Source organism: Polypterus senegalus, chromosome 7, assembly GCF_016835505.1.
Source record: "Polypterus senegalus isolate Bchr_013 chromosome 7, ASM1683550v1, whole genome shotgun sequence".
NCBI lineage: Eukaryota > Metazoa > Chordata > Cladistia > Polypteriformes > Polypteridae > Polypterus > Polypterus senegalus.
The window spans coordinates 48,726,923-48,751,820 of NC_053160.1; the positions used below are offsets into that span (position 1 = coordinate 48,726,923).

General features: G+C 35.5%; 1 protein-coding gene across 1 annotated transcript in view; it reads right to left on the reverse strand.

The window, feature by feature from the left end:
* Positions 1–24,898, reverse strand: part of dapk1 (death-associated protein kinase 1) — a 198,591-nt gene that overhangs the window by 99,753 nt on the left and 73,940 nt on the right. Inside the window, exons 3-7 of the mRNA XM_039758599.1 lie at positions 16,100–16,321; positions 6,222–6,360; positions 3,851–3,980; positions 3,367–3,415; positions 3,261–3,287 (exon numbers count right to left, since the gene is read on the reverse strand). Coding sequence (XP_039614533.1) covers positions 3,261–3,287; positions 3,367–3,415; positions 3,851–3,980; positions 6,222–6,360; positions 16,100–16,321 — 567 coding nt within the window. The remainder of the gene's footprint in view (positions 1–3,260; positions 3,288–3,366; positions 3,416–3,850; positions 3,981–6,221; positions 6,361–16,099; positions 16,322–24,898) is intronic.

Below are 24,898 nucleotides of genomic sequence, written 5' to 3' on the forward strand. Positions count from 1 at the left end.
AACCAAACCAAATATTGTAACCTTTCTCAGACCTCTGTCTACCTACACTTTTTCCAGTATGAATTTACTTGTTAAAGTGCAGCTGAAAGAACAGTGCTTATTCTCACTCTCACTTTCCACCATAGTTAATGTGTGAGGAATATATGTGTGTTTCTTATGCTTATATTGGTTGTCTTCATGTACTTCGCTTTCCTCTCACAATATAAAGAAATGTAACCTGGGTTAACTGGACATTCTAAATGACCCTGCTGTACTACACAACTGAAAAATTCTGACATGAGACAATGCAGGGAGAAAAGTAGATGAAGTGGATGGATAGGAATTTATATGATACATTTTTAAATATATTTAACACAAAAAAATGCATGAAGATTTAAAAAATGAAAACAGTGCAGATTAAAACTGTGCAGAATGTTACATTTTTTTCCATTGCAAACACATATGGTTTTGAAAGTAGTAGTTCCTTATGCTGTAAAATCATATTTTATCAGATAAAAACATCCATCCTTCCTCTTAACCACTTAAATTATCCCACTTAATTAACTTCCAGGGTCAGTGTGAGCTGAAGCTTATAATTGTGTTTATACAGTACAGTACATATTATACAGTGAGTGCGATGTGGGACAGATGGGCGTCCTGGCTGGGATGGAGGTTGGCTTCCGGACAGAAATGTAAGCCACAACAGAAGGACAAGAGGATTATGTGGTCTGAAGTTATATTCTCCTTCCGTACACACTGGTGGGAGACTCAGGAACATGCACGGGGCAGGCTGGGAATTGTAGTCCTATGGGACAGCCCTGTCGGGGTTCTTGGGTGCCACCAGGGGGAACTACATGGGGTCGATATTTAAAAGACGTCCATCTATTCATATTTCTGGTGGCCTGGCAGGAAAGTGAAAGACAGATTCCTCACTCAACCAACATTTTAACTAGGCATTTCTTGAAGGGGGGAGTCTCGTTGATTGTTTTAATTAACTGTCAGCATTGTAGAAGGTAAAACTGATAATTAAAGTTATTGGGCACTCCTTCCTACATGATACACTAAACCATAGTAAGAGTAAAAAAGGAAGACCTTTAATATACATAAAATTGCTTTTACAGGGGTCACCTCATGTTGAATATGACACTAAAGGGTAGGTTGCTTATAAATAATGACAAAAAAGGAAGATACATTAATACAAATAATGAGGAAACTAATAAAACACGTCTAATTAGTTGCCCAAATTGGACCAGTTAAAGGGATTACACAATTTAGTTATGAAATATTTTAGCATAACATATGGAAAAAATCAACATAAAATGACAATTGGCTTCTAGATGCAAAACCAAAAGATATGTGAATTGGAAACAGAATGGGCATGTTGCCAAATGTAAAGATACTGAATGTAACCTTTGAAATAAAAATGCAAATCTTTATTTATTTACTTATGTGTAAATAATTGTAAAAGCAATCAGAAGAAGGAAGTTAAACTTGAATTGTCTGGGTTGGAATTGAAGTGACTAAAGGAACTAATTAATTCCCACTCACAATATAATAAACTTTCATCAGAGCATAAAGTAGGTCTATTCAAAATATTCTAGAATACCTGAAATAACAAATTTGTCAGAAAGTATACCATCCATAAGAAATAAACAAGAGAGATATAAAAATAATCAGATCAAGGGAACAAAGAAAGCCAAAGAACAGCATTATGTATCCACTAAATATGAAAACTGATTTCTCTTAAACATTGGAAGGCGTATGAGATTATGAAGACGACAATTGTGTGTTCTGAATTCACAAACTTCTTTTCAGGACCAGAAACAGTTGGAAGTCTTCACAACATCCACATGAAGACTAACCCTGAAATGTAAGTGTTTCTTTGGTGTTTGGAATAAGGAACTGCAGTACCCTGGTGAAAAAGAACTACTTTTCAGTTACTTCCAAGAGTAAGCTTTCAATGTTCATCTCTGTAATTCTTTTATTTTTGCTAGCCATAAAATGTCTGTTGGTTCTACTCTTAATTTGTATAGACTTTGTACTTCTTAAAATCTGTCTGTTTGAATCTTTAATGTCTGAATTTTTACTTAATCACTGTACTAAACTTACTGTCAGAGTTAAGGTCAACCTACTTTGTAACAACGACTGTTCTGCTCTGCTACTGTTGTCAACCACAGCATTCTCTTAAAATGTCTAACATGATTTTTGCTGCAGTAGCTATATCATACTTACCAGTTGATGTCTTACTAGTAAATCCAGAACCTTGCAAATTCCCTCCTGTGGCATCACTCAATATCGCCCAATTGGTCTACTTTATTAAACACCTCCATGCTACTACTAAGATTTTAGATTTAGCACATGACCTCACATTCCACTCCTTTGATGGTGACACTTGGCTAAAAGTGAAAAATTACTGCCTGGATGTCTACAACTCAACACACATAAAAATCACCTACCCCTTCTCTGATAAGCTCATTAACATAAAAATCTTAAATGCTTTTCATTAACCACCATCCTCTGAGACCAGCCTTGGAGTCTTACTTGACAGCTTTCTGATCTATGAATCCATCATCTCTACTAATTCAAGAAACTGGCAATAATGTAATGGATTTTGGTGTTTACAAAAACAAATAGTAAGATTTTGAAATTATGAATCATTTTTCAAATCCAAATATACTTGGTTTTCAGGAGCTGAAGTCTGTTTTGGCTGTTTTGAGTAGAAGTTGCCGAGAAATGTATCACATATTTTGAGAATCTGCTGTACAAATCAAAAACCTTGTTAAAACTGGTAATAGATTTAGTTTAAATGAGAGGAATGTATGTCAAGGTAAAGCTAACTTAGTTAAATTTTCATTTCAAATGTGAAGTCAATCTAAAATAAGGAATTTAACAATAAACACTGTTAAGTAATGAAATAAAATAAAAATCAAAGTTGCATATAATCCAAAATTTTATTTAGAAACCTTTTTATGAAAATATAATCTACGACCAAACTACCACTCAATCTGATTTCACTCAGTACACAAGATTTACAGGCACATTATTTTGTACTTTTATGAGATTTAAGGACTCTCCCAAAATGGGTTTAATGATCTCAACATCTGTATCCCAATGTAATCAAATCACAACATCTGTATCCCAATGTAATCAAATCAATAAAAAAAAACAAAACTTCATTGCTATTTCAGTTTAGGTTTTAAACTGAAAACAAAATAGGAAAACTGATGGTAGCAAATAAGAAGCAAATATTGCAGCACTTGACATTCAATATTGATACTTACAGAATATATGTTATCACACCAATACTCCTGAAAATAATACAAAAACAAATGTTAGAGCAAATAAAACACATAATTCTGTTAAATGTTAAACAAACAATGAACTTACCACATATCTGCTTCAAGACCAAGAGGCTCATAATTTACTACCTCTGGAGCTAAAAAAAAAAGGAAAAAACACAGAAATATCAAAATGTTAATAGTTTTAACAGAAAACAAAAAACTCTGTTAGTATAAGAAGGTGAGCTACAATACAGCTTACATTTTACATTTGACTAGGCAGATGTTATTCAACTTCATCTGAAAGCAATCACCATTCACAGAATTTTACAGTAAATAATTCTATGTGATATTAAAAAGGATTTTGTTAATAATTTGTATTCTTCGTATTTGCAATACAAATAAAATGTATTAATATTACTATTATTATTTCAAATCCAAATTTTATTTCTTAATGAAAAATGTAGGACTGCTTTGTAATTTTAAAGACTTTTTAACATTAATATAATTAAGTGTTCATAACAAACACTTTTTTCAATAAAAAATGTTATGCTGGAACAGTTGTGTAGAAAAGAAGAAATATGAAAACTAACCTACAAACTCTGGTGTTCCAAATATGTTTTTAAAGTCATTGCCAAAGTCAATTTTATGTGCCAATCCAAAGTCAATAAGTTTAATTCGAGGGTGAAGGGCATTGCGATTTAGCAGCATAATATTTTCTGGCTGTTGGAAAGAATGAATCATACACATATATAATTATGGTTATTTACTGCATTAACAGCACATGTTAAAATGTGTTAAATATACTATTCATTAGAAAAGGAAAAAAAAATACTAAGCATATACATCTAGAAGGGTACAAATGGACATCCTGTTTGCTTAATGGTATGTCTCCTCTCAAAAGATATTACATGTTTAACATATTTAATCAGTTCTTGTACACATACTGTTTTCAAAATATATCTAGTTAAGGATATTGAACTTTGGTTAAACCTTCTCCAATACAGATATCTCAAAAAGAATAGAAAGTGTTCCATACTTCCTCTCACAAGTATGTTGCATAGCACCCTGACCAGGATTGCGTCACACCTTTCATCTGATGTAGCTGGGATAGGCTCTGACTCCCCATGATTTTAAAATAAGTAAGTTCAGAAAATGCAAAAATGAAATACATGTTTATTTACATTACATTGTTCTTAGAACATCCGAATACCTTCTTGATCATTTGATTAGCCTATTGAGCTTTTGCAGTATGAAATTTCTGTCTATTCCTTCAGAGCTGTATACTCAATATCCTTCACTCATTAATTACCAATTATAGTACGTAGCTCTTTTACATTTTCACGTTAACGAACAACACGACAATTATAATTTTTGTAAGTGTAATTTTGTATTTAACTTTCTGTAAAGCTACACATTTTGCATCTAAATGTACAATATAAATACATTCTGCTGCATTGTGTCAGAAACCTCTCTCAACATCAGCAAGACAGCTGTTTCATGTTTCTGAACTATCCCAATCATTCTCTTACCCTGAGTAATTTATAAGGCATGCCAGCAACATTACTGCCTTAGACAACCAAGAAGATGTAAATAATACTAAGTTTTGCAGCATACAAGCAAGCTTTTCAGTGTGCAGTAAAATTTCAATATTCTTCTGGCTGTACTGACACTATACTACTGATATCCCACTATCACTTTCATATACTGTGTACAGGATTACCAAAACATGTATAACAGTGCATCAGAATTAAAAATGACATTGACACTAGTCTCAAGAAATTGATTCACCAACAGAACAGATCATCCTGTGAAATTATGCATGATCCTTCAGGAGTGGAGGTAAAATGTAAAATGGCATAAGTGATGGTGGCGAGCACAACAGAAATGCATATCAAAACACAATAAATACATCCATCCATCCATTTTCTAACCCACTGAATCCGAATAGGGTCATGGGGGTCCACTGGAGCCAATCCCAGCCAACACAGGGCACAAGGCAGGAACCAATCCTGGGCAGGGTGCCAACCCACCGCAGACAATAAATACATGTATTTAGAATTTAAATAGGAAATCATCAATTAATTGATAATTTAAACTCACTGCAAATTATAAGTGTTGTAAGTTTCAAAGCTTTCTACCATATTATATCCTGTCATAAATAATAACAATGTGTCACTAGCAATGGTTAGTATTACTTCCATTATGTAAAAACCATCGGACACTTTCTATTCAAAGCCCTGTTAGTTAAGATCACTTAAAGATTAACATGTAATATGCCCTGATAATTCACTAAATACACTACAGTTTCATTTACACTGTAGCATATTATACATATAGTGCTGATATAGACAACAATTCAGCTAGTTAAATTTACAAATGAAAACAAACCTAGAAATAATTTAAAATTGGGCAGTGTGCAGATATGTTTTAGAGTCATTAACATTTTTTTTTTTTAAACCATGGGCACCAGAGCACATTTTCAAATTCCGCTACACTTTCACCTTCTGATGTGCTGTATTAGCATTCTCTGAAATGTAGATGCAAGATGTAGAGGCAATGCACTCTGTCAGATGAATATCCTTCCTTGACAGTCCTCTTTAAAATTTGACTGTCATGAAAGAACAATATTTATTGACTAAAAACACTAACCACTGCTACTCACTCCATATATAATAAACAAATTATATTATCACATGGTCAGTTTAAACTATACCTTATTGTTAGCACATAGTCCAAGAGACTTGCAACACATGTGTGTAATCAATTCAGGCTATTTCACATAGATACATGAAATCAGCAATTAGAAATCTTTTCAATACATTTTATAATTAATAACTGCATTCATTACTGTCACATAACAGTGTAAAGACCTATGATTTAAAATGTTTTTACATTTTATTATAATAGAGAAATCCACAGTATAATACATGTAATCTTGTAAAGGCTATTTAAACATCATACCTTCAAATCAAAATGTGCAATTTGTTTTGAGTGAAGATAGTATACTCCATCTAGAATTTGTTTAAGAAATTCTGTAGCCTCCTCCTCTGTAAGGGACTCCTTTTCAGCCAGAAAATCAAAAAGCTCTCCTCCTGCAACTCTATAATGAAGACAATTAAATCCAATTTTTTTGTAAGTTGTAAATTCTATTTTAAAAAAAAAATTATTTATACTTTAACAGTTCTGCCTTTTGCAAAAGTGATCTATTCATTTCCAAAATTATTAAACATAAAAAGCCTTATTTACATTGTGTTACTAGTTTTTACCGAAAGTTTTATTATGCTAAACGTTATGCAGAACTGCCACAAATGAAACAGTAGGATCTTATGTTTTAAACTAAGACTGTTAATGTACAGTGGATATAAAAAGTCTGCACACCACGTCCAAAATTGCAGATTTTGAATAATAAAAATAAAACCAAGATAAATCATGTCAGAACTTAATCCACCTTTACTGCAAAATTGCAATCTGTACAAAAAAGGTGAAAACAAGTCAGAAACTTTTTAGGGAAAAAAAATAAATAAATAAAATCTTACAAAAACCTGCTTGCATTAGTGTGCACACGTCCTAAACTATTATTTAGTTGAAGCACCTTTTGATTTTATTACAGCACTGAGTCTTTTTGGGTAAGTGTCTATCAGTTTGGCATATGCGGACTTTGTGATTTTTACCCACCCCTTCTTGCAAAAAAAATTCTAAATTTGTCAAATTATGAGGGCATCTCCTGTGCACAGATGTCTTTCAGGGCCACCCCACAGATTTTCAATTGGATTAAGGTCTGGGCACTGACTGGGACATTCCAAAACATTGATAATCCTTTGATGAAGCCATTATTTAGTTAATTTTGATGTATGCTTTGGTTCATTGTCATGCTGATACTTGGAGCTATTACTGATTCCATCCACCTTGACTAAAGACCCAGTTCCAGCTGAAGAAAATTTGCCCCAAAAGAATGATGCTGCCTCCACCATGCTTCACTGTGGGTTTGGTGTTCTTTTGATGATGTGCTGTTATTTTTGTGCCAAACATACCTTTTGGGATTATGGCCAAATAGCTCAACCTAGGTCTCATCACACCATAATACATTTTTCCACATGGCTATGGAAGACTGGGCATAACTTTTTGCAATGTTTAGCTGGGCTTGGATGTTCTTCTTTGTGAAAAAAGGCTTTCGTCTTGCTACGCTACCCCACTACCCAGACATATACAGAATCCAGCAGATTGTTGTGATGTGTAGGGAACGACCAGTACTTGCCAAGAAATCCTGCAGCTCCTTTAATGTTGTTGTAGGCCTCTTGGTGGCCACCCTGATCAGTTTTCTCCTTGTCTTCTCATCAGTCTTGGTGGGATGTCCTCATCTTGGTAGAGTCATTGTTAAGCCATATTTTCTCCACCTGTTGAAGACAATCTTCACTGTGCTCCATGAAATGTTTAATGTTCTGGATATGTTTTTTGTACCCCGTCTTGATTTACACCTTACAAAAATGAGATCCCATTCATAAATTAAAAGCTCCATGAACCATGTCTTTTGGAGTATGTTGCAACCAAGAGGATATCAAAATAATTCTAAAGGAACAGCCAAATTTTATCTGAGCTCAATCAGATACCACTTTAATTGGTATCAGTGGTATAGTAACTACTATTTGAGATGAGACATTGTCACTGGTTGATTCCTTTTTTCATCTTCTTTGTACAGATAGCAATTTTGCAATAAAGATGGAATAAATTCTGTAAGGATTCATCTTGGTTTCATTATTGTATTATACAAAATCTGAGATTCTGGCAGGGGTGTATAGACTTTTTATATCCACGGTGTATACAATCTAGCCTGAAATTGTGTGTTTTAAGAAGAAAAATAAAGGTAAATCAAACCTGAACACAAATGTTGACTAGATAAATTTCTGTTTACTAGGCCAATTTTACCATTTGCAGAATTTTACTGCATTTCTCATATACTGTTTAAGATATTTTTCCATTGTCTTTATTAACTTGAGATCAACAGAATCATCAATACACTGTGTGCACAATTATTAGGCAAGTGAGTATTTTGACCATATCATCATTTTTAATGCGTATATTCCAACTCCAAGCTGTATTAACTTGAATGCTTATTGGATTTAAGCACGTCAGGTGATGTGTATTTGTGTAATGAGGGAGGGTGTGGCCTAAGGAGATCAACACCCTATATCAAGGTGTGCAGAATTATTAGGCAGCTAGTTTTCCTCAGGTAAAATGGGCCAAAAAAGAGATTTAACTGACTCTGAAAAGTCAAAAATTGTAAAAAGTCTTTCAGAGGGATGCACTTTTGGAATTGCTAAGATATTGGTGTGTGATCACAGAACCATCAAACATTTTGTCAACTCCCAAACCTACTGCCAGTTTTTCGAAGACACTTTCTTCAAACAGTGATACAGGAAAAAGACCATGATTTTTATGCAGGCCAATGCTCCATCACTCGAAGCATCGACGTTCTCCACTGCGTGGCCAGCCAGTAAAGGCCTTAAAGATGAAGGAATAATGACATGGCCCCCCTTCCTCATCTGACCTAAACCCTATCGAGAACTTGTGGGCACTTCTTAAACGCTAGATTTACGGGGGAGAAAAACAATACACCTCTCTGAAGAGTGTCTGGGAGGCTGTAGTCACTGCTCCACAAAAAGCTGATCGTCAACAGATCAAGAAACTGACAGACTCCATGAATGGAAAGGCTTATGACTGTTATTGGAAAGAAGGGTGGCTATATTGGTCATTGATTGATTGATGTATTTTTTTTGAAATGTCAGAGATGTTTATTTGTAAATTTTGAGGTGTTTGTTTATTATTCTCACTATAACAGATGAAAATAAACAAGTGAGATGGGAAAATTTTCATTTTTCCTTTAGTTGCCTAATAAATCTGCACACTAATAGTTGCCTAATAATTGTGCGCACATATGTATTCCCCTGATGATGTTCACACTCACATTTCCGTTGTGAAACATTCAGGTTTCAGGTTTATTAACATTTTGGATTGACTGATAGCACTGTGTTTGTTCCATATTAAAATTAATCCTCAAAAATACAACTTGCCTAATAATTGTGCACACAGTGTATATTATCATTTTCTTATTTTAAAGAACTGTTAATTCTAATTCATTCTGATTTAAAAGACTGCATAATAAAGAAATCTGATTGTAAGTTTTTCAATTTATGGCATTAAAACAACACTCATTCTATTCTTACTCATATGCTTTCTAAGAATACTTCCCAATCATTTTAGTCTTTTTGTGAAAACAGACCTATACTGTACCAGTTTACAAATGGAACATGTACTTAACAAGGCTTTCTACTCAACATATGTAAGACTGCTGCATCTCTGTCTGTTTTATCATATTGGAACAATACTGGCATTATAGACAACATTTTTAGTAAACCATTAACATTTACTGTACTTGGAGGAAAAAAATAAGTCTGGAGGATCCATTCCCCTATAGCAGTGGGAATAATGCAAAAGCCATTAGTGCACCTTGGAGAGGAAGGGTAAATTATTATATGTGGTGCACTCATGTACACACATCAACACCAGTTTATCCTAGAATCAGCCAAGAGCAAGACTCCTAAGTAGAGGACATTTATTACCAACCTAATCTGCACAGGCTTTTTTCTAGTCAGTCAAAACAATCTAATTATACAACTGGATGTTGCCATAGAAACGTTTTTTTTTTTTTGTTGTTTTTTTTTATAAAGTCAGGAGAAATTCAGATCAATTATTTAGAATGGTGGCAAAAATATGTTAATCTTGGAATATACATACAGTACATGTACTGTACATGCAAATGCAGTCATGTGATACTAAGCAAATTGATTTAACCTGGCTGTATTCCAATTGTTGAAATATGTAACCAAGGCTAATTCCTTGTAATATAATATAAGTAATATTTAGTATAATTCACCAACATTCTAAGTAGAAATATGCTTTTCTTTGTGGTAAGTTTGGGTTTTTCAAAAATGACTAGGGCGTCGACTCCAAAAAGTTACTTTTTAAGTAAACATCACAATTCACAAAGAAAATGTAATGGAACACTTATTTTTTTCATGCAAAGAGCATCACCATTACTGCAACACTGATCATTTTACACACTGCAAATGAACTGTAAAAACTATAAAAAAAAACTACTGCGACATTATTATATGTTCAAGGTGCAACTGAAGCATTTGATGAAATTAAGTAAATCACTGAGCCAACTTGAAATGGCTGCACGCAAACACACAGAGGTAAACGCTGATGACTGCGCACTCGTCTAGGGCAGCTGCTGAATCCCATAGACAGTGGTGCTGCAGTTCTGCCGGGGCTGGCAGTGGTCAGGAGCTGGCTGCTCAAGGAATATATGGCACTGACTGATTAGCTCCTGCATGCTGGCAAATTGGTCTGTGAAGCAAATATAGCCAGTTTTCGGGGTTCAATGAATGTATGTCGCCGAATATACTTGGCACCTGCGTGCAGGCAAATTGCACTGAGACACGACTTTAGCTAGTTGAAGCATTCAATGAATATACATTGCCAAATATAATCGGCTTTGTCATGCTGGCAAATTGCACTGAGAAACAACTTTAGCCGGCTGCAGAGTTCAATGAATGTAAGTCACCGAATATACTCAGCTTGGGCGTGCTTCCAAATTGCAGTGGAAACCGACTCTAGCCGGTTGTGGCATTCAACGAATGTACTTCTCCGAATATGCTCGGCTCTGGCGTGCTGGCAGTAATTAATTAGCTTGTTACATATTTTAGTCCGTTTTTTTTTTTTTTTATTTGGGCATAATATAGTACATGATGTGATAAACTACAACACTTTTCCTTCAGAGTGTGATGATTAAAACATTTTCGTCTGCAAAATCATTCTTGTGTATTCCTGGTACCTCTACTCCCTCGGAGCATCTCTTCTCAGCAGCTGGGAACACTGTCTCAAAGAAGAGAGCCAGCCTCACACCAGAGCATGTTGAAATGCTCACATTCCTGCACTGCAATCAGGAATACAGTGGGATGCAAAAGTTTGGGCAACCTTGTTAATAGTCATTATTTTACTGTATAAATCGTTGGTTGTTACGATAAAAAATGTCAGTTAAATATATCATATAGGAGACACACACAGTGATATTTGAGAAGTGAAATGAAGTTTATTGGATTTACAGAAAGTGTGCAATAATTGTTCAAACAAAATCAGGCAGGTGCATAAATTTGGGCACCGTTGTCATTTTATTGATTCCAAAACTTTTAGAACTAATTATTGGAACTCAAATTGGCTTGGTAAGCTCAGTGACCCCTGACCTACATACACAGGTGAATCCTATAATGAGAAAGAGTATTTAAGGGGGTCAATTGTAAGTTTCCCTCCTCCTTTATTTTCTCTGAAGAGTAGCAACATGGGGGTCACAAAACAACTCTCAAATGACCTGAAGACAAAGATTGTTCACCATCATGGTTTAGGGGAAGGATACAGAAAGCTGTCCCAGAGATTTAAGCTGTTTGTTTCCACAGTTAGGAACATATTGAGGAAATGGAAGACCACAGGCTCAGTTCAAGTTAAGGCTCGAAGTGTCAGACCAAGAAAGATTTTGGATAGACAGAAGCGACGAATGGTGAGAACAGTCAGAGTCAACCCACAGACCAGCACCATAGACCTACAACATCATCTTGCAGCAGATGGAGTCACTGTGCATCGTTCAACCATTCGGCGCACTTTACACAAGGAGATGCTGTATGCGAGAATGATGCAGAGGAAGCCTTTTCTCCGCTAGGAACATATTGAGGAAATGGAAGACCACAGGCTCTGTTCAAGTTAAGGCTCGAAGTGTCAGACCAAGAAAGATTTCGGATAGACAGAAGCGATGATTGGTGAGAACAGTCAAGAGTCAACCCACAGACCAGCACCAAAGACCTACAACATCATCTTGCAGCAGATGGAGTCACTGTGCATCGTTCAACCATTCGGCGCACTTTACACAAGGAGATGCTGTATGTGAGAGTGATGCAGAGGAAGCCTTTTCTCCACACACAACACAAACAGAGCCGCTTGAGGTATGCTCAAGCACATTTGGACAAGCCAGCTTCATTTTGGAATAAGGTGCTGTGGACTGATGAAACTAAAATTGAGTTATTTGGGTATAACAAGGGGCGTTATGCATGGAGGAAAAAGAACACAGCATTCCAAGAAAACACCTGCTACCTACAGTAAAATATGGTGGTGGTTCCATCATGCTGTGGGGCTGTGTGGCCAGTGCAGGGACTGGGAATCTTGTCAAAGTTGAGGGACGCATGGATTCCACTCAGTATCAGCAGATTCTGGAGACCAATTTCCAGGAATCAGTGACAAAGCTGAAGCTGAGCCGGGGCTGGATCTTTCAACAAGACAACGACCCGAAACACTGCTCAAACTCCACTAAGGAGAGGAACAAGTACAACGTTCTGGAATGGCCATCTCAGTCCCCAGACCTGAATATAATTGAAAATCTGTGGTGTGAGTTAAAGAGAGCTGTCCATGCTCGGAATCCATCAAACCTGAATGAATTAGAGATGTTTTGTAAAGAGGAATGGTCCAAAATACCTTCAACCACAATCCAGACTCTCATTGGAACCTACAGGAAGTGTTTAGAGGCTGTAATTTCTGCAAAAGGCGGATCTACTAAATATTGATTTCATTTCTTTTTCGTGGCGCCCAAATGTATGCACCTGCCTTATTTTGTTTGAACAATTATTGCACACTTTCTGTAAATCCAATAAACTTCATTTCACTTCTCAAATATCACTGTGTGTGTCTCCTATATGATATATTTAACTGACATTTTTTATCGTAACAACCAACGATTTATACAGGAAAATAATGACTATTAACAAGGTTGCCCAAACTTTTGCATCCCACTGTATATGAACTGAATCTTTTATAAATTGTACATTATTGTTTTATTTTATTTGAATTGAAGCTTTACTTAAACTTTTGGACTTTAAGACACACCAGTGGCCATTTTTGGTTAAGTTAAATGCACTTTTTTTTGTTTAAGGACTATGTGCAGTTTAGTTTGTATTGTTTAATGTATTTCTTTTTTATTGTGATGGTCACACTAATATAAAACATCTGATTATTTTCAAATTCAAATGTTTCACTGGTTGTTATTCATTTTAATTGTGTTAATGCAGAGACATCAGGGTGACATTCACAGGTGAGCAGATGAGGCAAGACATGCACTGGAGCCCAGAACAGGATGTGCAACCACAGGTTGCAGGCATCAAAATAATCAGGCATGAAATAATTGTGACTAATCGGGGGGGGGAAAAAAATTAAACGATTAGTCAACTACCAAAATAATCATTAGTTGCAGCCCTAAGAATGACACTGAAATGGATTTTTAAAAACATCATTTTTTTTAATGCTGAGGAAATTTTGTGTTCTGGCTATGCTATCATGAGTATTACTGCTAATTAACTTGGTTTCGACCACGGAGGTGTGACTTTGGCCCTCACCTGCAGGTACAGGATTTGGACATCCTTGGATCTGATCCATTAGATTATTTTGACATCACATAGGAGTTTTCCTCTTGATTTATGGAATAATTATGAAAGACAGCCATATACTGGTAGATATCATTGTCTTAGCCTTTCTTTAAAGGCTGTCTTTTAGCCGACATAAGAATTTTAAAATAATTTGCTTGTTTCATAAGTGTACTCTGATGAACAGAAACAATAGTACAATTTTTTTTTCTGAAAACACAATGAGATCTCATTAGAAGGAGGTAAGATTAATATTAGACTCCACTGTGTGGATAAAACCAAACTGACTTGAGGGTTAGTAAAATTTTGCCCTTGTGATTGGTTCTTATGTGTGAGTGAGCTAATAAATATATCATACACAAGCTATTATTTATTTTTATTACATACATCAGTTCTTGTGAGCTGCAATTTTAAGTTAGGATCTTCAATGTAAACTGTAGTAAATAGGGATGACATGATCAGTTTTAAATTTTTAGGGCCAATACAAATTACTGATTTCATGTTACCAGAATTGGTCAATTCAGATTTTTTTTTCTTTATACCTTTAAAAAAATTTCATACACTAAGCTCCTGCATACTGCTGTAATGCAATGCAACTCTGCAACTCTGATGGTGTATGCGCCAAAAAGAAACCTTTGATCTGTAACAGCCGGTGTAAAGTTTGGGTACATACACCGTCAGCACGGCACTGTCAGATCTAAACACTACTGTGGCAAATTGCTTGCGTACTGAAGTGACTTTAGCTGCAGGTGAAAGTCCCATTTTACTTATGGTGCCAAGTAGAGCTGCATTGCATTACAGCAGTCTATTGACCAGCGAAAGCACTGTGAAGAAGCTGTTTGTTGCTATGGTCCTGCCTTTGTCCAGTCTGATAGCGGTCATGGGATATTGCATCTTTGCTTGCGGATACAACAAACAGTTCTGAGCAAGAATCAGGCACAGTGCTGCTCTTGTGAAAAGAATGGAGATAAATGCCCTCAACTCAAAGAGGGAGAGGCAAGTTCGTTGTACCACATGAACATCACTAAGAGAATAAAACTGAATAATAAAAAAAACAAGCGCTAACCTTTACAAGTACCCAAAATTTACACCGGGTGTTACAGACTCAAATCAAATGTATGTTTTTATTATATTGTGGAAATAATAATAATAACAACAGCTCACTACTCAAAACATGGAGCGCCCAGTCTCGAACCCGGGCCATTTAGGTAAGGGAGCAATTCTAACCTCTGCACCATTCAAGAATACGTGTAAATTCCCCGTTGATTGACATTTGAGCTTGAGTTTTTAACTGATTGACACGTGTAAATCGAATGTTTTTTTTCCTTTGGTTATATTCTTGAATAAAAGTGCACATGTTTATTTGATATTTGAACTGAAGTCTTCACAATTATACACTTCTTGTCATTATGAGTATAACATGGAAAAAGTGTCTACTTTAGGTATGTTTCCCGCATTTCCTTTCATCCTACATTTACACTTCTTGTCATTATTAGTATAACATGGAAAAAGTTTCTACTTTAGGTGTTTCTCGCATTTCCTTTCATCCTACATTTACTCAGATCTTTGTAGAAACAGAACACACATGAAATGCATGTATTCCAAATAACGACATACTTTATTATTTACCCCATACAACTCCAGGCAAATCACATGCAGATAAGGAGCCTTGGCTTGAGCTGGGAGAACTTTTTGCCTACGAGCTCAGCTCCATCAAGGTGGGGGATGGGACAGCAGGCTGCTTACTGCTTGTGCTGATCGACACATTTACAAAACAAAAGACACTGATGGTAGAGGTGCAAAAGGGATTGAAGGTGGATTGGGATTAAAAGTTTTTTGTAGGTTTCAGGAATTCTAGTGTTAAATATATAAAAGTTATTCACAGCAGAGTTAATAAAGATATGGAAATCTTTCAAGGAATTAATCAGATTGGCACTGAAACTAAAGCTATCACTGTCAATTATATTGTTAATCAGTTAATCTACCAATTATTGTGCCGATTAATTTGTTTTTCGTTTCTTGGCTTACAAGAAGGATAAATGGGAATCTCACTGCCATCAGTATATTCTGTTTTAGCTCCACTACATAAGAAAATACAAATGTATTAATCACTCTTATAAAAAAATTGTACCTGAAAAAAAAACTGCAGCAAATTATGGGATACTGTGTATGGGATACACAAACTTAGTTATTTTATTGGAGAAATGTATTAAATTAAAAAAAAAAATAGCCAAAATAAGCGTAAACCACTGCATTAAACAATATAATTGTTGAAGAAAAAAAAAAAACATAAAACATTGATTTTAAGCATATACTCACAATTCCAGAATTAAGATTACATCCGTTTTATTTTCAAATACATCATGCAAAGTGATGACATTAGGGTGCTGAATCTCTTTGAGAATGCTAACTTCTCTCTCAATATCTTCTTTGGTCACACCACGCCGACTAGACTTGCTCCTCCTCTTTTTAATAAATTTTGCAGCATACTCCACACCACTTCTTTTTTCTCTGCATTTTTTCACCACTGCAAACTGTCCACTAGAGAAAACACAACAGAAGTGGCATTGCTACACATGTATAAATGCGCAAAAGAATATAAGTTGAACAAAACAGTGAGTTTTTTGATCAGAAAAAAACAACTTTCAAAGTTATGCAGTAAACTAAGCAAAACTGAGTTTTTAACTTAACTTTTTTCTTTTTATTTACACTGGTCAAAAAGAAACTCATAAAGAACAAAACTACAAAATCAACTGAAAGACATAAAGCCTGCATGCCATCATTGCTATCCTTCTTACCATTTGACTGAGCTAAAAATGGTCTTTAATGAAGAGATCAAAACCAATGTCAAATCTGTTTGTGTTACTAGCAAAATACCTGCGCTTCGCAGCGGAGAAGTAGTGTGTTAAAGAAGTAATAAAAAAGAAAAGGAAACATTTTAAAAATAACATAACATGATTGTCAATGTAATTGTTTTGTGAATGTTATGAGTGTTGCTGTCATCAAGGATTTGATTATCATTATTTCTTTCAATCAGGTTCGTATTTGTAGGATGTGTTGTGTTCAAGTTACATTCCGTGTTTGTCAACCGTTGTAAAGATAACAAGTTTCATTAATCGATTCCTTTCTTACTGCATCAATAAACAGCTAGTCTTCCTCTTTATCTGAGACATGACACACTGCATGGATGGGGTTTTTTTAAACTGTCTTTCTTTCGCTGGACATTGACTTTCTCCACCGTGTGCTTTGTTTCCGCAGTAGCTGCACTTATGAATATGCTTGTATGCGTCACTCACTTCATATTCTTTTGCGGCCTTCTCAATTGTGTAATGCGATATTTGTTCAGCGCTCTTTGGAGCTGTTGCTTTTTGTCTGCGTACTGCGTTCACAGTCAGTTCACGTGAGCCGCTCGGTGTACATGCATCGGAGGTTCTCAGCTGTGCTTGTGTTATGTCGTGCTATGTCCATGGCTTTATTTAATGTTAGCTAAGACCCGGCACTTAAAAGTTTCTCTCGCAGTTTAGCTGAGTTTATGACAAACACCACCCTGACCATCTCATCTTCGGCCCTTCACCCGTGAATATTTAGCGGTAGAGTGTTTCTATTGGATTACCAGTGACAGATGCCGTTATATGGACAGACACTGAATTACGTGGGGGGTGTGATGATGAGGGACATAACTTCGCCTCACACGGCGACCGAGCTGTGGCTATGACCGGTATATATGTACAGAAGTAGGTTCCCGTTATGACCGTTACGCGTAGAATTTCAAAATGAAACCTGCCTAACTTTTGTAAGTAAGCTGTAAGGAATGAGCCTGCCAAATTTCAGCCTTTTACCTACATGGGAAGTTGGAGAATTAGTGATGAGTGAGTCAGTGTGAGTGAGTGAGTCAGTCAGTGAGTGAGGCTATCAACTCACATGCAGATGCATAGGTGAAGGGCTTAAGCATTTCACTCATAGTGCTCCTGTGTAGTATAATTATCTCCTGTACTGTCATCAGTCCACACCTTGAACCTGTCCCAGTCATTGAATACATAAGACACAATATTCCTCTGGATATCAAGAGTGAGCCTCATATGGCCGTGCAATATGTAACACAGAGAATGGAAAAGGTCGGTGCCATCTCCGGGCATGGAAACCACTCGGTAAGTGACAGTTCTTTGATCGATGGTGATCACCTCGATAGACATGTTAATGGGGGTACGGTCGGAATGATAAAGGAAATGTGTACCTGAACAATGTAAAGTAAGTCTAAAATACCTACACAATAACTATAATCGTAATAAATGAACAATAAAACAGCGGAGAAGCCATGGATTAAATAAAAAGGCTGTAGTTATCAGCAGGGAGACTTGAATCCCGTGGCGAAGCAAGGAAGGGAATGTAGAGACTGGAGCGACGGACGGCCTTATATAGGCAGGAAGCCAACACGGTGACCGAGCTGCAGGCTATGGACGTATATATGTACGTAAGTAGGATTCAGTTAACGTTGGGAACCCGCGTACCAAATTTCTTGAAGATGGGCCCATAAGTAACAAAGACCGTTGAAAAGTTCAATATGGCGGCCGAAAGTGGCATCATACCACCGAAATAAGTATCGTACATCGGTTTCGGTTAGCGCAGGGAAGCCGCCTACCAAATTTTGTGAAGATGGGGCAATAAATAAGCAAGTTCAACATGGCGGACTTTGTCAACCGTTATGACCCTCACATGTAGAATTTCAAAATGAAACCTGCTTAACTTTTGTAAGTAATCTGTAAGGAATGAGCCTGCCAAATTTCAGCCTTCTACCTACACGGGAAGTTGGAGAATTAATGACATTGGAAACTTCAATATGGCGGCCGACAGTGGCATCATACCACTGAAATAAGTATGTACATCGGTTTTGGTTAGCGCAGGGAAGCCACCTACCAAATTTCGTGAAGATGGGGCCATGAATAAGAAAGTTCAACATGGCGGACGTTGTTGACCGTTATGTGTAGAATTTCAAAATGAAACCTGCCTAACTTTTGTAAGTAAGCTGTAAGGAATAAGCCTGCCAAATTTCAGCCTTCTACCTACATGGGAAGTTGGAAAATTAGTGATGAGTGAGTGAGTGAGTCAGTGAGGGCTTTGCCTTTTATTAGTATAGATGGATACTTTATTCGCCATTAATAATTGTTTTGGTAAAGCCATACTCAGTGTAATCCTCCTTCCATTTTCTAATTTTTTCGCGACTAGCCATGATTAAATGAATGGTAAAAAAGTAAGAGCGAAGCGAGGGTCACTTATTGAGGCAGGCAGGCTCAGCACAATAGCTCACAGGCTCGATGTTGTGCGTGTCAAGTTGATCTTAAATGCGCGATCAGATTAAAAAAAAAAAATCTTTTCAAGTTCTATTTGGAGTTAAGTAGGTTCTATTTTATCGACAGAAATATCTTTGGTACGAATGCAAGTTGAATTTAGTCTTTAAATTTCTATGGTGAAGAAAAATTTATGCAATGATGACTAAATTCAACTTACATTCCTACCAAACATATTTCTGTCGACTAAATAAAAATTACTTATATTTAAAATTTTAACAGAACTTGAACAGATACGATAGTTCATAATACCCACCGCAGCACTAAGTGCACGTAAGAGCAGGAGTCATCCGTTTTAACAAGCAGCGTATTGCACTGATACAAAATAGCCTGCCCATTTAATTATTTAGGAATGGATAGATCAATTAAGATTTTGTACAAATGTTTTTCATTTTTCTTCCTCGATTGATTCTGGCACCCCCGGCAACAGCTGCTCGCACCCCAAAGGGTGTATGTATGTATTATATATATATATATATATATATATATGTATATATTATATATATATGTGTATATATATATATATATGTGTATATATATATATATATGTATATATATATGTATATATATATATATATATATATATATATATACACACACACCTGTATATAACAGCAACACTCTTTAACAGTGACAAAACAATTACATTGACAATCATGTTACGTTATTTTCTTTTTCATTACTTGTTTAACACACTACTTCTCCACTGTGAACAGCGGGTATTTTGCTAGTCTATAATAATGATAAACGATACACAGATTAAATTTGTGCCTGAGCTAAATTTCTTGCAAAGTAAATAAAATGCATGATATATATCAATCTATTTCCTAACTAAGTTATCAAATTTAAATTTATGTGGAACTGCATCCTGCAATTCAACTGATTCATGTCCGTTGCAAATCACTGAATTCAGAGATGCTTATTTTCTTTAACTATAGAACTTACATTATCACTGGCTTCACAACAAACCAAATGATATATTTAATATTAAATTGAATACACTAACTTAAAATTATTAAGATATTTGTCTTGTTTGTTATTCCATTTGACTATTAGTTTAATTTTCAAATCATGTTTTATCATCTAATGAGATGTCCTTTTTTTACAGAGTGAGAAACATTAAGTAATGACATTTTAGTAAAAATGGTATGCTCATTTAAAAACTGCTGAAAATATCTTAACATAAAATTGACAGTTTTTTTGCACACTGTGGTAACTGTCAGCTGATCCAAAAAACTGTGTACATTAGGCAAAATCAAAACAATGAAATTGAAAACCTTGGAACAATTTGCTAAAAACTAAAAATCAAAATTGTATGATTTCAAGAATATTTATACCCTTTCTAAACATAGGACAGTCAAGCAAAATGACACCTTTTATTGGCTAACTAAAGAGATTACAATATGCAAGCTTTCAAGGCAACTCAGGCCCCTTCTTCAGGCAAGATATACGGTTCAACATTCTAGTACTATAAACATAGGACTAAATTTTCCTCAGGCGCAGTATTATTGCCATACCAGCTCATCTAATTTGTTAATGGTCTCTACCTGTGTAGAAAAAGGGTGGATCTCCTTTTTCAATGAATTTATTATTTTATAAATGATGTTATACATAAACGGTAGATGTTGTTTACTGTGCCACAGTAGATGTGTCACAATCAGGAGATTAAAAACTGTTCTTTGCCACGACAAACTACATGACGTAAGTAACATTTTAAAAAGTATCCTTTTTGGGTGGCTTTAAAGTTGCTATAATAAAAGGAAAATCAGAAATATAGCACTTATTTTACATTGTCATTGATGAGTAAGGAGACAGATTTTGCTTATTGCAATGGATGCTGAACAATTCTGGCAAATTAAAAGTAAATCATGAATTACAGATACAAGAGTAAAGTAAAACAAGATTAGATCAATACTTTTAAGATGCCGAAGAATTACTCAAAAATGTATTCTTAGTAAATTCTTAGCAAAAGTAAAGCAGTGAGAGAAGAAAAATCTGTCCTAAAATGTGCTTTGTAGGCATGTTTAAGCAACATAATTCTGTCTGTTTTTTTAAGGATGGTACAAACTAACCATTCAAAATTACAAAAAAGATGATCATGGAAATGATAAAAACAGACCTATAAAACACAGCAATATTGCAGAGAGTCTAGAGTGACACAATATAGCCCTCGTGTTCAACACTCCAGATAGACACAAAGAACCTTATGCCAATGGAGGCATGTGCATCCAAGGCCACCAAGAAAAAAATCACTGCTGCCAAAAAACAAGACAGTCAGAATCTTGTTTACTACAGGTCATCTGGATAAACCAGAAATCTACTAAATGAGTGTTTCAGGGAGAAATGAGATAAAAGTGGAACTAATGTTCACAACAAACATGCATATTGTACTTGAACATAAATCACAACATAATCATAAAGCATGGTAGAAGGACTAAAATGTATTCTGGAATAAACCTCCAAATTCTACTAAAGATAAGAATCAAAGAACTAAAGCTTAGTAGGATATAGGTCATACAATCATAAATATAGCAATACATCTTATATAGAATGGCCTAAGCAGAAGAACAACATTTAGAGTAATTATTTAAATAGTAGCCTCATTGGATGCAGAAAAAGCATTCGACATGACTGAATGGAAATACCTTTTTACTACATTGGAGAAGTTTGGGTTTGGCCCGAACATTTGTGCATGGATTAAATTACTGTATACTAACCCAGAAGCTTCAGTTTGCATCAACAACATTTGCTCAGACTACTTTAAACTAGAACGTGGCACTAGACAAGGATGCCCTTGTCACCGCTGCTGTTTGCGATTGCCATTGAACCACTGGCAATACATTGTCGAAATACTGATCAGATAAAGGGGATTAGCAGAGAAGGACTGGAACAGAAATTTTCATTATATGCAGATGATATGGTACTGTATATTTTGGTCCCAGAAAATTCTGTACCTGCAGTCTTAGCAGCACTCACAGAATTTCAAAATATCTCTGGTCTCAGAATTAATCTGAATAGAAGTGTACTCTTTCCAGTGAATTCTCAAGCATATAATATTAGATTAGATACCCTACCTTTTATCATTGCAGAACAGTTTAAATACCTAGGGGTAAACATCAAAAGTAAACATAAAGCTCTGTATCAACAAAATTTCACCGTCTGCATGGAAAAAATTAAACAAGACTTGCATAGATGGTCAACCCTTCATCTCACACTAGCTGGAAGAATTAACACTGTTAAGATGAATATTCTTCCTAAGCTCCTTTTTTATTTCAAAACATCCCAATATACATTAATAAATCATTCTTTAGGCAATTAGATTCAACAATAACCTCATTTATTTGGAATTCAAAACATCCACGCATCAAAAGAGCGACCCTACAAAGACAAAAGGCAGAAGGCGGCATGGCTCTACCTAACTTCCAGTTTTATTACTGGGCAGCAAATATACAGGCGATAAGAACCTGGACACAAATAGAAGAACATACACAGGCATGGACCGCAATAGAAGTAAAATCCTGCAGTACTTCTTTGTATTCCTTGCTCTGTGCTCCAATAAACACACGCTATCGGCAATATACAAATAACCCAATTGTGCTCCACTCACTTAGAATCTGGAACCAATGTAGAAAGCATTTTAAGACGGAGAAGCTTCTATCTGTGGCACCTCTGCAAGAGAACCACCTCTTTCAACCTTCACAAACAAACATATGCAGTTTTTAATATCTGGAAAAATTTTGGAATTAACTTGCTTAGAGATCTTTATATAGACAACGTCTTTGCATCCTATGAACAATTACATTCCAAATTTAACATTCCAGCTACACATTTCTTTCACTATCTTCAAATCAGGAACTTTGTTAAACAGAACCTTCCAGATTTTCCTCATCTTGCACCCTCATCCATGCTGGAAAAAGGACTCCATCTCTACAATATATAAAATCATTTTACAATCCCTCCCTTTCAAAGATCCAAGAGGACACTGGGAAAAGATCTCTCAATTAATATATCAGAAAAGGAGTGGAAAGTAGCAATGCAGAGAATTCACTCGAGCTCCATATGCAAAAGCATACAATTATACAACTCAAAATTATATATCGAGCACATCTGTCTCGACTAAAACTCTCAAAATGTTTCCAGGGCATGATCCAACCTCGAGCGTTGCAACCAAGTCCCAGCCTCACTAGGTCACATGTTCTGGGCCTGCACCAAATTAACATTATTCTGGACAAAAATTTTAATTACCTTCAGACAGCCTTGGACTCACAATCCCTCCTAACCCATTAACAGCTGTGTTTGGGGTTCTTCCAGAGGGGCTTAAAGTGGAGAAAGACAAACAAATTGTGATTGCATTCACTAAACTTTTGGCATGCAGACTTATTCTGATAAACTGGAAGAACCCAAACTCTCCTCTTTTAAGTCAGTGGGCAACCGATGTGTTATATTATTTGAAATTGGAAAAAATCAAATACTCAGTTAGGATCCGTACAGACTTTTTTCAAAACATGGCAAGATCTAATCAGTAATATTTTAAAATAAGTTTATAAAGCACAGAGAATTTATTAATTTAGATATGTTCACAAGCCTTAAATTTACACGTTTGGCTTGCTCTCTCTCAGGGTGGGGATCGATCTGTTCTTAACTCAATTTTTCTTTTTGTAAAAACTTGATTGCTTTATATGGATTGTAATAAAATTAATAAAAATAAATAAATAAATAGTAGCCAACAGTTACTTATTATATAATGGATTTTCTATAAAGGACAGTGAATATCGGATCAATATGTCCAACAAATACATTAGGTAAGCAGGTTATTACTGCAGGTGAAAATAAAGAAACAATATGCATTGCATTTGACCTTCATTTCTTAACCTACTAATAATTTTATGTAAAGTGTTTGGTTTTTGGGTAATTTTGCTTAACGATGTTTGGGTGGGGTGTAATTCTCTTATTCTTTTTCTATTTGATTTTGCTTACAGTGTGATGAATAAACAAAGCTCTTTAACAGAGTTAACAACTTGCTATACACTGTACACTTGTTCATATTATAAATACAAAATTCAAAAACGCACATTAAGGTCAAGAACAAACCAAATGTAGTAAAATAATCCTTTGACATTTTGATGAAAACCATAATCTACTGTACAGAAAAGTACTGAGCTCATTCCTCAGTTTGCTAAAATAGCAAACTGCTACAAGTATATAAGGATATATTATATACAAGGATATATTATACTTCGTATAATATACAGTGGGTATGGAAAGTATTCAGACCCCCTTCAATTTTTCACTCTTTGTTATATTGCAGCAATTTGCTAAAATCATTTAAAATTAATTTTTTCCCTCATTAATGTACACACAGCACCCCATATTGACAGACAAAAAAGAATTTTTGAAATTGTTGCAGATTTATTAAAAAAGAAAAACTGAAATTTCACATGGTCCTAAGTATTCAGACCCTTTGCTCAGTCGTTAGTAGAAGCACCCTTTTGAGCTAATACAGCCATGAGTCTTCTTGGGAAAGATGCAAAAAGTTTTTCACACCTGGATTTGGGGATCCTCTGCCATTCCTCCTTGCAGATCCTCTCCAGTTCTGTCAGGTTGGATGGTAAACGTTGGTGGACAGCCATTTTTAGGTCTCTCCAGAGATGCTCAATTGGATTTAAGTCAGGGCTCTGGCTGGGCCATTCAAGAACAGTCACAGAGTTGTTGTGAAGCCACTCCTTCGTTATTTTAGCTGTGTGCTTAGTTAGGGTCATTGTCTTATTGGAAG